Source organism: Cryptomeria japonica, chromosome 2 (genome assembly GCF_030272615.1).
Source record: "Cryptomeria japonica chromosome 2, Sugi_1.0, whole genome shotgun sequence".
Lineage (NCBI taxonomy): Eukaryota > Viridiplantae > Streptophyta > Pinopsida > Cupressales > Cupressaceae > Cryptomeria > Cryptomeria japonica.
In genome coordinates, this window is record NC_081406.1 from 558068288 (window position 1) to 558082664 (window position 14377).

The 14377-nt window shown below is 36.4% G+C and overlaps 1 protein-coding gene across 2 annotated transcripts; it reads left to right on the forward strand.

Moving 5' to 3' along the window:
* The first annotated feature begins 1649 nt into the window (after window positions 1-1649).
* Window positions 1650-7414, forward strand: LOC131038084 (heat stress transcription factor A-1). 2 transcript variants are annotated; one of them, XM_057970390.2, is made up of 3 exons: window positions 1650-1836; window positions 2435-2733; window positions 5863-7414. In XM_057970390.2, the coding sequence occupies exons 2-3, from the start codon at window positions 2512-2514 to the stop codon at window positions 7207-7209; spliced, it is 1569 nt and encodes a 522-aa protein (XP_057826373.2). In that variant the 5' UTR covers window positions 1650-1836; window positions 2435-2511; the 3' UTR covers window positions 7210-7414. The 2 variants fall into 2 exon arrangements, with proteins under 2 accessions (XP_057826373.2, XP_057826372.2); XM_057970389.2 differs by having other exon boundaries at window positions 1650-2733.
* Window positions 7415-14377: the final 6963 nt, after the last annotated feature.

Genomic DNA, 14377 nt, shown 5'->3' on the forward strand with positions numbered 1-14377 from the left:
AGATAGATTGCCTTACCCTTGCGCTCAACCTCCTTCACATAATCAACAATAAAATTATCTTTGTTTAATTGCAACCCTAGTCATTCAAGCCAATTATCATTGTTTTGGACATTCATTGTCGTTACATTCTATGAAGAAGGCACTAAAATGCCTTTGTGTAAAGAAAGTTTCCCATCATCAAAACTTTTATCTCTTTCTTCACAACCAAGTCTTCATTTGTTGCTCTTACACTTTTAGTTATATTGCTATGGCTATTGCTAGTCAAGTCCCAACTTGTCCTAGGTTAATTGCGCATTTATTGATTTCATGTATATAATCAACTAAGATAAATTTATGTAAAAATTTAAAAGCATTTTAGTCTATTACAATTACCTTTAAAAAAATTGGAATAACTTCAATTACATAGATATCAACATCTTTATCTATCTTTATGATGAGGCATATATTTAAACCAAAAAAGTCCTTTGGTTAAGTTACCACACGCATAGGAATCCAATTTGTAAAAATAACCAATGAGTCAAACCTAGCCCAATCATAACTCTGTAAAATTTGAACCTTATTAGATGACTTAATCAAATTAATACCATTATTCTTACCAATTGAACTCGACCAATTTAGTTGCAATCCTTTCATTAAAAAAATGTGGAAACAACTTGGATCATATAAATAGAAAGGAAAACAACTATCCAACAGACAAAATGGCCTTGATGTGACAATTTTTTCCCATTTATTAAATAAATTAAAAATTACAAGACAATTATTTTGTGATTTTTAATTTATTTAATAAATGACAAAAAAATGTCACATCATACCACCATTTTGTTTGCAACATAGCCATTTCCAATAGCGACATCTCTATCTATCTTTATAATGAAACATACATTTAAACCAAAACTTGTCCTTTGATTAAGTTGCCATAAGTGGAGGGATCCAGTCCATAAAAATCACTAAAGAATCAAACCTAGCCCAAACATATCTCTTAAAATTTGAACATTATTAGGTGATATAATCAAAGAAAACACCATCATTCTTACCAATTGAAATTGAACCATCCTTCCTTCAGAAATAAAATTGAATCCCCCAACTTGAAAATTAAAAACAAATAGTCAATGGGCCCTTCGTCTACTCGTGAAGATGAAAGGTTCTTAATGGTGGTGAAGTTGAAAGGTTCTTAATGAACCCACCAGGGATCAAGTCTCGCTGAGTGCAAGACTCCAACATGTAAAAAGGATGAGGTTGGGATCGTGCCTCGGAGAAATTTGGTGGAATGGATACCCCTAAGTCCTTTGGCTCTTAGACAAAGAGGTTTGCGGAATGGATATCCCTCGGTCCTTGGCTTTTAGCCAAAAAAATTCTCAAGCACCCATATCAGATAACAAAAGCGAATTTGTGAATAATCTCCATCGAAAAAAATGAAAAAAATAAAAAACAAACATATAACCTTCATAAAAAATGAAAGTTTGAATAAAATAATATTGCAGTACAGTGATGTTGTCCCAAAGTGAGAACATCCCATTAGAATATTCAATCATAAGGAGGCAAAAAGTCCTTTACCCTTAATCACCATTAAACTTGTTGCCTAGTCTAGTCTAGTTAATAATCAACTATGGTTGCCTCCTTTGCTTAGGGAGGAGTCACTCGGTCCCCACATTTCGTTCTCCTCTAAACACGCCCCCGGGGCTGCGTGTTAGTCGCTCGTATACGCCCGAGAAATAAATAGAAGTTCACCATTAATCTGTACGACCGAGAAAAAAAAAGAAATCCCAAATTACACAAGAAAACGGAAGAATGAGGAAGGAAAATGGTCTCAATTGAGGGGGAAGATGCAGGGTAATGGTAAGCGATATGTCGCATAATCAAGATTTATCTGTTTTTAATGCGGTAGTTTTTATCACGAGAGGTGGGGGATTTGGCTAGCGCGAGTATCATTTTTCTTTCATCTGATTTTGCAACCTGTAGATTTTTTGGGTACTGGTATGTAGTGTTTTTCTAAGCGTTTAGATTTTAGATGAAATTATTTGGTGTTATATAATGGTGGGGAAATCACTTATGTAGGTCTCCTTTAGCTGTTGCAGGACACACTTTGAATGGAGGGGTCTAGGGTTTTTGATTGAGGGGTCTAGGGTTTTGGGTGCTTTGGAGGCTAGGGTTTTGGGTGAAGTGTTAGATTGTGCCACTTGTTTTTGAACCGGCAGGCTTATTCGCACTCGCAGTGAATAATTGGGGTTTGGGTCTGTGTTTGGATGATGAGGACCGGTGTCAGTTGGCTCGGGCCGATGTCTGGTTTCAGGGGGTAATTTGATGCAGAAGCCTATACCAATTATTTTTACTAGTGTTAGGGTTTGTATTGGGATGTAACGGGCGTAACCATACAGTGGAATTTTGTGGCAATTTACGGTGCAGTAGCATAATTTGCAATGGGTCTCGTTTGCAGGGGTGAAGAATTATCTGTGGCTGGTGTGATTGGTTAGTAGCAGAGAAACAGAATTGAGTCTTTTAAGGAAACAAAACATGGATGGGTCTCAGAATAGCAGTACGAGCAATGCTCCTCCTCCTTTTCTTACCAAGACTTATGATATGGTGGATGACTCGTCGACGGACTCGGTTGTGTCATGGAGCCCTAGTAATAACAGTTTCATCGTTTGGAATCCTCCTGAATTTGCTCGAGATCTGCTGCCAAAGTATTTTAAGCACAACAACTTTTCCAGCTTCGTGAGACAACTTAATACATATGTAAGTGTTATGCTGAACTTTTAAATTTTTTTTTTTGGCAGTTTGGGGGTTGGGGAGATGGTGTTGTGGGCGTACTGGGTGAGGGTTTCAAAAATTGTGTCTATTTACATTAAGCGGGATGCTATTTATTTTTGGTTTGTTGTGGTGGGTTGGGATGGGGGTTATGTGAGGTTAAATTACTGTGTCAGTTTGATTGTATAATCGTATAACTTGTCAACTTTTGGAAGAAAAGGTAACTGAATGAAATATTTCATTGTTCCTGTTTTTTTATTGAATAAACACAGTCAGTGTTGGTACACATTGATGAAATTTATAAATTTATTTATACCCCAAAAGACAGTGATACTTAATAGTTAATTAGAAGCTCAGTCCGTTTGTATTCTCTTAAGGGATACTTTATAAGGAGAATTACATATATTTTATTGAGGCATTCCAAAAATTGCTTACTGACTATAAGCATTTGAAGTGTTTTCATGTAAGGGGTATCCAAATTGTATTTTGATTATCTACTTACTTTTGCTTATCCAGCTGCAGTGAAATGTTGTATTCGTGAATGATTTAGTTTCTTTTTCTGACCAAAATTACCTTCGTAACTCTACTGATAAATCGTTAGGGTGATTTGCATCTAAATCAATGTCATTTCCCCCTTAGTTTCTTCAAATCGATTATTGTCAGTATCAAAGTTGAGGACATGGAAGGAAATATGTTGTTACATAATACATGTGTTTCCCAGGTCAAAAGGAAAATATAATTTGTAGTTGAACACATGTATTATTTTATATGAAAAATAAAATGTTTTAGATATTGTTTTATTACTTTTTGGTGTTCTCCCCTCTTTTTGGCCTTTTTTGGGGTATGCAGAGTACATGCAGAGAAGGCATACCTTTGGAAACTTGATAAGATGCCCAATAAAGACATAATGGGTGATATGTTTGTCCACTCCCAGATGACATGTTTTCCTTTTTCTATGATATGTACTAAATTTGATTCACATCCTCTGTAGGGTGATTGGCAACATTTTGCCTTTACATATATCTTGCAAATATTCTGTATGGTTGTATAATTTTTTTATTGTTTAATTAAAAAAGTCTGGATCTGCAGTAGAAAATAACTGTCACATGTTCAAGCACTTGCAATAGAGAAATACACTCACTAATGAAATCTGGAATATTCAGAAGTGGGTATTAAACCATATATTTCACATCGATTTTTCTCAAAATTAAAAAAACACCTAGCTGTTAAAGTCTCACCATGAAAATCAAAGGATCACTAAGATAGAAATATGGTCATTTTGTTCACTACTATGAACGTACTACCACTATAATCCATAACACTGGCATGTGAAATTGATAAGCACCCACAGGAGTTATTATTTGATAATTAATACTGTCAGGAAGGTTCATTGGTAAACCTCAATGATTCCATGTGAGTTCTGTTGGGAAATCCAGTGTCTGAAATACCTACTGGGAGATAAATTGTCGTAAAACTACCCATTCAAAGTGGATAGTTTGGCTGACAGCAGTGAGGAAAGTCGTATAAATTGTCGTAAAACTACCCATTCAAAGTGGATGGTTTGGCTGACAGCAGTGAGGAAAGTCATATGTGAAGTGCTCAGAAGTTTTGTGTTAATATGTCAGGTTGCTGTCTGTAATAATTTTTTATGAATGCTATAGCTGTGCAAGATCTCTTTATTCCTTGAGAAACCATGGGAAAGGATACTAAGGATGGGCAATTAACTAGCACCAGTTCTATTCTACGATTTGGATTGTCTATACCAGTTTTCATGGTCAAAGGTGGAGAAAAATAATGTAGTCTGACAAGATCAGAAATTGCTTGTAGATGGTCCTGTAGGTGTAAGTGTTCTTACACAATCTTTGTAAAGGAGGGCAGCTATTTAAGTAAAGATTGTACAAAATTTGTGTTTATCTTCCAGATGAACTGGAAGATAAACACAAATCTTCAATAATGGAATATGGCAGTTTGGCAGATGGATGGAGAGGCTCCAGTACAGTGTATGCTTCCTCAAAACAAATCCTAAGTCATGCATTAAAACTGTAGACTCTGATCAAAACAATAAATTCAAAAAGCCCGACTCTGTGCAATGGTAGTTTCACTATTAGCACACAAATGTAAATTTCTGAATTAAGTATAATTTTGCAAGGGCCACAATGAAATCACAACTACAAGACGCTAGGAGCTGGCTGGCACTTAGTAAAAGCTGGTGGACGAAGATAACTGAAACATAATGCCCAAAGTGGGAGGAAAAAAGAAATCACCAAGGTTACCAATTCATTAGCAGAAACAGTGAAAATCACTAATGGCACAAAGGAGAACAGAAATATTGATTCAAATAATCTATACCAGGAAGAACATGGTCTGCAAGGACTTGAGCAGCTTGAATTTCTGTAGGGAAAAGGAATCCAGCATTATGCAGATAATTTATTTTCTAGCATAATTTGTGCGTAGTCATCTTCCTCAGATTTACTGTTTCCTCTGCCTGCTTATCATGAACTAAAGCAAATGTGCCTCTGCAGCTAAAGGGAGATCAGGAAAATTTACGAGAAATTTTGAAGTTCCAGCTCTGAAAATATCCTTAAATTGCGAATGTACTCAAAGGTCTTAACGATCCAGTTATGGTAACTTTTTATTTCCTTTGTAAAACAAGTTTTCTGGAGAAAGTGTCTTTAAAATGTGGGAAGAACTATTTGGATTCATATTGATTCCTCCAAGTCCTCCATCTCTGCTGTCACAGTACATTGATATCTATTATAAATATTTATAAATGAATATCATCTATAATGCAGTATAACTGCCTGTTTCTGTGCACAAAAAGTGCCATTGGGTAAACCTAACTATCATACTATCACATTCAGAATAAAAACCAGTGTAAATTTTTGCTGTGAGTCTAGACCACTCAAATCTTGAATGAGATAACGCGATTGATAAAAATATGTGTCTTTTTGTGCCAGATTTGAAAAAAGTTTGAATTTTCACATTTAAAAAAAATTCTTGCTGAATTGTGCTGATTATACTTTCCCTCATTCATAAATTCAAAATTGGTATAGTAGCGTTTGTTTCTTTTTATTAAAGTTAATTGTGCTTTTCTCACTTATGGACTTCTCTTAATAGGGTTTTCGCAAGGTTGATCCAGATAGATGGGAATTTGCTAATGAAGGTTTTCTTAGAGGTCAAAAACATTTGCTAAAAAATATTAATAGGCGAAAGCCTACCCATAGCCATACCCAGACACAACAGCAACAAGGACAGGCGTCTTCTGTAGGTGCATGTGTTGAGGTTGGCAAATTTGGTCTGGAAGAAGAAATTGAGAGGCTTAAGCGGGATAAGAATGTGTTGATGTCAGAACTAGTTAGACTTAGGCAGCAGCAGCAGTCAACAGATCTCCAGCTACAGACAATGGGTCAGCGCCTTCAAGGTATGGAGCAAAGGCAGCAACAGATGATGTCATTCTTGGCAAAGGCTATGCAAAATCCTGGATTTCTAGCACAACTTGTCCAACAGAATGAAAATAATATCCGGATTGCAGCAGGGAACAAGAAAAGGCGATTACCCAAGCGGGAGGTAAACTCACAGGGTGGACGGGATGTACCTCCAGATGGCCAGATTGTAAAATACCAACCCTCTTTAAATGATGCTGCCAAAGCCATGTTCATGCAAATTTTCAACATCGACCCATCTAGCAAATTGGAATCATCATCAAATGGAATGGAAAATTTGTTTCTTGAAGCTGGGCGTTTATCTGGTGAATCAATTGAGAATGGAGGTGGAAGCTCCCAAAGTAAACATTCTGGTGTAACTCTCACAGAGATGCAAGCAACATCAGGATTTTCCGATATTTGTGTTTCGCCAGACATCTCCAATGTTTGTGCATCTTCAGCACTATCAAAGCTGCACTGCTCAGCTGGATTGCCAGAGATAGCTGTTTCATCAGCGTTGCCTGAGATGGTTGCATCTTCAGGATTGCCCAACATGCAGTCATTTTCTACCTTGGCAGAACCAATTGTTCCATGTACAAGAGTAGATTTTCCCTCTTCTCAACTTGATTTACCTCAAATAGAAAGCCTGGCATCTGTTAATCCCAATGGCAGTCTTCCCAGTGGAGAGTACATGGTTCCTCAAGCAGATAGCAATGATGTTAATCCAGAACAAATAGCTATGGACATGGAACTACCTATTGATGCAGATAATTTTTCCGCAGAGGGTAATGTAGATATTGAATTTGATGGTGATGATATTTTATCAGGTATGAATGATGATGGCTTCTGGGAACAATTTTTTACAGAGAGCCCAGATTCAGGGGATACAGAAGAAGTTGATTCTGAGATGAATGATAATCTTAAGAAGGACCAAGTTGAAAAACCACATGAAGATGGAAATTGCCACAGTAGGCAAAACATGGATGATCTTACAGAACAGATGGGACAGCTGGCATCGGATTCAAAACCCACGAATTTGTAACTCTAGGCTTGGATAGATGTGGAGGTATATCTAATATTTTTTGTAGTTTTAGTAGGAAACATATAAGATACCCACAAAAGATTGCATATGTTTCTGGACGAGAGGTTTAAGAACAAAACACAAGCAATTTTTACTCTTGGTACACAGATTTTAATGTCATTCCTTTCTTAGGCATTTATAAAATGGTTTCAAGGAGTGTCACAAATGGTCCTATTTGATGGTGTAACTGCAATGCCAGCTTAAATTCCTACCTCAGTAGAAAGGGAGTTACAGTTCGCAAATTCTCATCTCAACATAAAGCTAAACTAGACTAAATAAAACCTATGCAGACAACTTATGAAGCCTGAGCCACTTGCTTTTTGAAGATACTCATAATATCAATAATGAGCTATTTCTGCTATTCTTTTCCCTTAAACTGCATCACTTGGGTTAATTATCATCACATGGGTTAATTATCATAGAATGCTAACCATTGAGAGATTTTATCACCATTACCTCCGTTTCCTCAAAGCAAATCATTTCAATTGTGATTACAATAATTTAAAGAGGAAATAAAATGCATGTTACACTGAGTTTCTTGAACAGAGAGGGAGCCAAAGGAAGTTGGGGGATGTCTCTTCACCATCCTGGATGGCTGGAGATGTACCACTGCTAGAATGGATGAACAACTTATCCGCTTTTTTGTACTGTATTTTTATGATGTTTTGTCTGAAATTTCTTTGGAGTTGGTGGGGAAGGGGTGGAAGCAGGGCCACAATATTTTTTTTTCTTTGTTTTTTTCTTATTTTTGAGGTTGATTAGGGGTGTCTAGTTGTGCATGGATGGTTCAGGAATGGGAAACACCAAAATACCTTTTTAATGGCCCTCAGATGAAGTAGGTAGTACAAAAAGATTTGGGAACATCTTCCATTCCCATGGAGGTGTCCTCTTCGAGCTCACTTCTAATCACTACCTAATTTCTACAAAGAAAAATTAAGAAACAACTTGCCATTTTTTAGTTGTTGATGTATATTGTTACCAGAAGGTAAGCTACTTATCGCCATAAAAATTACAATTAAAGCTAAAAAGTAAATAAAATAGTAAAATGGCACTCAATCAAATGAGCTTTTTGGTACAGATAATTGGGAAATAAAATTTTCATAATAACGGTATTAATGCATGATAGCTTCGGTAAGATAAATGATTGAATGAGAGATAAATGAAGTCTCTCATTCAATCATTTATCCTATCGATAAACTATTAGGAAAAACTTCAAGCTATTGTTCTTTCATTTGATGATCATTCTTCATTTGTATATGTTCAATCTACTTAGTTGGATCAATGTTCAAACACTATCGATAATCATATCATAGCATAGTATACCGATTAACATCGGTTTGCATTACAACTGTGATCACCGATTATTATCGGGCTAACCAAGTATCCCAATTTATATCGGTTGATTTATTGACAGTAAACTAATGATGGTTATCGGGATTAACCGATTGTATCGGGTGGCAAAGCATACACCGCTTGGTATCACTTAAGCGATCACCAATTGGTATCGGTTAACAAGTTACGTAGTCACCAATTGGTGTTAATTAACAAGTTACGTAGACAGCAATTGGTGTTAACTAAGAAGTTACGTAGACCCCGATTTGTATCAGGCTGTTGATTAATGTATACACTGATTGGTAATTATAAAGTCAAAGGGTGCGATCAATCGATATTTGTGAGAAGGACATCGAAATCAATAAATGCTCCTCTCACTTGCCATACAAAAGAAGATAATCAGATTTATCATATAAATAGATAATACATAAATCAAGCAAATATAAACTAGAATATATCTTGCATATTGAATTGAGAATTGAACATCATTTACAAACAGTGTCTCTTGTACTGTAGAGTTGACTATTCACAGAAGTAATAATATGACTATTGTCTGGCATTTCAAGTATCAGTCAAAATAAAACGGTTGATACTTATAAATTATAATTAAAATATTTTGATAATATAATATAACAAAATATAGTTTGCTAAAATAATCAGGTAACAAGCAGTAAGTTGAAGTTATTGGTGAAGACTAAATTTTAGCCCATACAGGTAATAACAATTGGTAGATATCTATTAATTGTTTGATGGAACGAGCACTTGGTGATAGTTATGGCTTGTTGGAAATTCAAGTCACGCTCAACACACCTTGGGGCATGTCTTGTGTGTTAATGATGCAAAGGTCTCTGCCTTGTTTGTCTGTAACTTCATATGTTCTGTAGCATTAGAAGGTGCGTTTTCTTGTTTCGGAAGTGTTTCTTAACCCAGGGTAGGGTGGTTCATGGCACCCAATGTATATGTAAATTTATTGATTAGAGATAGATACTGATTTGAGATAGATATGGACTAGTCTGATGTTAGACTTTAGTCTATTATTAGGATGAGATTTGATACTATTGTTTAGTTGAAAATTTGTAGGTTACCCCTGCCACATATTTTGTAGTCCGTGTGTTAATTAGGTCTCTGGTATTAGGAAAAGCGAAAACCAAAGCAATTTAATGTACTTGGCACACACCATTACTGATTACTGATTATGTTGGTCTGGCACTTCTGGTAGCAAGATCGTAAATTTATTGATTAGAGATAGATACTGATTTGAGATAGATATGGACTAGTCTGATATTAGTCTATTATTAGGATGAGATTTGATACTATTGTTTAGTTGAAAATTTGTAGGTTACCCCTGCCACATATTTTGTAGTTCGTGTGTTAATTAGGTCTCTGGTATTAGGAAAAGCGAAAACCAAACCAATTTAATGTACTTGGCACACACCATTACTGATTACTGATTATGTTGATCTGGCACTTCTGGTAGCAAGATCATTAATGTGGGTTTGTTACATTAATCTGGATGCTTTTTGATTATGGTAAAAATCCCTGTAAAGAAATATAGAAGTGTGCATTTATTTCAGAAAATGCCTACCAGACTACCAGAAGTATAAGTGTTGGGGAAATGTCGACTAAAGAAGTTTGAGCAATGCAAAGATGGACCCGTACATGCGAAGATGGACACGTACATCCCTGATGCAGATTCACACTTCACACAGATTCACACTTGCTGTGAAGTTGAATCCTCCTTGGAATTGAGCTGGAACATGTGGCATAGAATGCTTGCGCTAACAGTGAACGCCACACCTTTATAGTTAGTGGGAAGGGTGCTTTTGACTGCACCTTGCGGTGGTGCTGGGGGAATGCTAGGTGTGCTGCCTCTGGGCTCCACAAGAATCTGCTCTGCACACGTGCTGCCTGGTAATGGGGAATAAACTAGCCTAATTGATCTGTGGATTGGATTAATGAAATAACCCCTTAGGGTTTATCTATACTAGTCAAACAGATTCATAGTTTTTTGTTTTAATTGAACTTTCACAACAACAATTATCCAACAAATACCATCATCCAAATGGTCACTATATATATTAGGTTTCACTTGAAGTTCCAATTACAGAGTTGTCAATCAGCATTGAATAACAGCTGGGAATGAAATGAAGTCGACACTAGCTTGCAAAGTTGGATCTATGGATCTGATCACAATGCAACAGGCTGTCAACTGTCTGAGACGTGTAACCCTGCAACAGTCCTAATTGTTGAGGTCTTTAACATGTGCTCAGAAATTGATTCTTTCTACTAGGGTTTGCGTTTTAACCTTTGTGGATGCTAGGGTTTTTGTCTCAGCAATACGCCTCAGGTAAAGAATTCCCAATTTTGTATCAATTTCTAGTCTAATTCCGTCTAGTTAGCAAGAACACAATTTATGCCTGTTTGTTTTAAAGGTTGGCATCCAAAACAAATATCTAGGTTGGTTAAGAATTTTTATTATTTTCAAATGAATTTTAAAGTTGGCACCCAAATCAAGTGTCCAGGTTGGCTAAGAACTAGTTAATGATATTATTAATTTTATGTGATAATGTTTGAAAACACTTTTTTAAAGACTGTTGGGCCAACCCAGCTAGGGCAGGGACATGACAGTCCTCCCTTACCCAATTTGAGAGCCCCTTCCCCAATTTGCTTGCTCAAGAAATGATAACTCTAGAATCACTGCCCTTGGGTTTTAATTAATAAACTATCCTCTATAGCAATAGTGCTTACCAACTCTAGCTTCCTTTTGGCTCTTGCTTTCTTAATGATCACATCACCTGTGCAAGCTTCAAGATCATGAACCAATACCTCTCTCAATCACCATGTGCAAGCTACCTCTCTCAATCACCATGTGCAAGCTTCAAGATCATGAACCAATACCTCTCTCAATCACCATGTGCAAGCTTCAAGATCATGAACCAATACCTCTCTCAAGTCTGTTTTGTGAAGCACCTAGGAGTTTAGAATTGTTGATCATGATACCTCATGTTATTTCCTCATGTGATCCCTTCTTGAAATAATGAAGCATGTGAATCAAGAAAGGATTAAGGGAAGAAAAAGGAATGGGAAGAAAATAGATTAGTGACTCTTTCAAAAGGCCAAAAAAAAATGAGGGGTTGTGCTTTGTTTAAGGGTGGTAATTGCAAAAGGTTGTCACTCTTTTAAAATCCCACAACTATTCTGGCCCCAAAACCGTAGCACAGAGTCAATAACATGCAGGTTATTGGTTGTTATACACGGTTGATTTTGAAAAGAACGGGCATGATTTTTAATTTGTCAAGACGACGTACGAATTGAAGGTTTTGGAGCCAGAATAGACACATCCTTTTTAAAGGGGCAGAAATGACGAAGAGTTGTACTCTTTCAAAAGGTGAAATTTGTACAAGGTTGCGACTCTTTCAAAGGGAAGAAATGAAGAGATGTACTCTTTCAAAGGGAAGAAATGATGAAGAGATGTACTTTTTTCAAAGGGTGGTAATTGTGAGAGGATGTGACTCTTTTAAAGCGCAAACATGATGAAGTGTGACTTTTCCCTCACATTGAAAGATATAAAGGGGAGAAGGTTTCATTTGAGGATATCAAGGGAGATCCATTTGGAAAATAATATATTATTCTCAGAAGACAACAATGAAGGGTGGTGACTCGAGCCTTATGAAAGATGGTGACCCTTTCATCAATGAAGTATACAGGAGATCATTCCAATCATTCAAGGATCACTTACTGATCATCACTCATAAATCCACAAAATGCAATCATCAATTATCAAACCACTCAATCAAATCGGCATTCATTCAATCATCATTCACCAATATATCAAACCAACATTCATTTCTTCATCACTCATCAATCACTCACCAATACCTCAAATCATATGATCAACAAAATTCGTTCAATCAATCAAGTCATTTATACAAATATCAATAATTCAATAACCACCGAATCAGATCAGATTTCACTTTTATACATAATTAGATTTCATTTATATACAACTTTTGATCTAAGCAAGTCTTTGTTATGAAAAGTGTAGTCATATCTATTGTCTATCATCTCTCATGAATATTGGATTTATTTATCAATTTGAATTATCAAATCCATCTAAATTCTTAGACTTAATAAACTAATCAATTTATCTTCTTACAAGCAATCATACATGAGGTTGGTAAGGAAACATGTTAGGGAGAGGCATCAGACTGGTTCCCACAATATAAGTACAACCCAAGTTGGATGGAATGGAGGTCCCATCACTTGTGGGCCAAGGGGTTGAATTGTCTTGATTGGATGTTCCGCACCCTTGAGCATAGTTGTGGCGAACAGTTTTCGGGTTCCCTATCAGGCGTCCCCCTGTAATCTCTAGAATGATTGATAATTGGAAGTTAAACTATCAAATAGATCCAAATAGGTGATACTAATCATCATTTCATTAATGTTGACCATTTATTTTCTATAAGTTCCATAACTATTGTATGATTTAACTAGAGAATGTTGTTTGTAAACAAATTGTATTGTCGGAATTGTTACTTTTGTGCAAAAATCAGGTATACCCCAATAGGAAACATTACACGGAGACCCTCAACAAAGAGCACTAAAAGTCTCCTCTGTGTCACATCTACAATCACCGGAAGCCTTTAATGCTTAATGCTCAGTTGATCCCTCCTATTTCAATTGGCGAAACTCTTCATCAATGCCCTAGCTAAACTCCTCCAAGGTGGTAATGGAACCATGCCCTAGCTAAACTCCTCGAAGGTGGTAATGGAACCATGCCCTTGCGTCACCATGCCTTCACACCACCACTCACGAGCTACACCCTCTAGTTGCAAAGGGGCAAACTTAATGGTTTCCTCTTCAAACATGGGGTTCAAAGAGAAGTATGTACTTAATTTTTGTAACCGAGCTCTAGCTAAACAACTCCTTGATCCATCAGAAGTAGACATTGTAATATTTCTCAAACGATGTTGGGTCTGCTCTTCACACCACCTCCTCCTATGTCCATTTCTCGTCTTTATGTCAATATACTCCATGAATGTCATGTCATGGACACTGAGCTTTATAATCAGCATGATATCTTGCCCTCTCACCATCAGAATTAGGTGGTACTTGTTGCTCTTCTGCAAGTGGGTCTTCTCCTCCTTTTTGCAAGAATTTGGTTTTGAATGTTATGGCTGGAGGATTGACTGAAACTCCATTATTGGCTGAGTGACTTACTTCAGCACCATAGGAATCAGACTTCCCAGCATTCCATTGTTGATTCATTTCCCGCAGAGTCCACCATCTTTGCATAGATTCCCTTACGGAGGATTGTAATTCTCTGGCTAGCTTTCTATTTTCATTTCTAATGACCTCGTGAAGGTTGATTTCTTTATTTCTCTCACCCGTGTTTTCTACCTTTCTCCTTTCTCTTCACTGGTAGTTGATTTCACGGTCACTTTGCTGCATAAATTTGCATCACACTAGCTTTGATACCGTTGAAATAACACCCTATGGTTTATCTATACTAGTAAAATACAGATTCATATTTTTTTGTTTTTAACTATTTCATAACAATACTAATTATCCAACAAATACTAACATCCAAATGCTCAACTACATATATTAGATTTCACATGAAATTCCAATTACAGAGTTGTCAATCAACATTTAATAATAGCTGGGAATGAGATGAAATCGGCACTAGCTATTTCACATGAAATTCCAATTACAGAGTTGTCAATCAACATTTAATAACAGCTAGGAATGAAATGAAATTGACACTAGCATACCAAGTTGGATCTATGGATCAAAT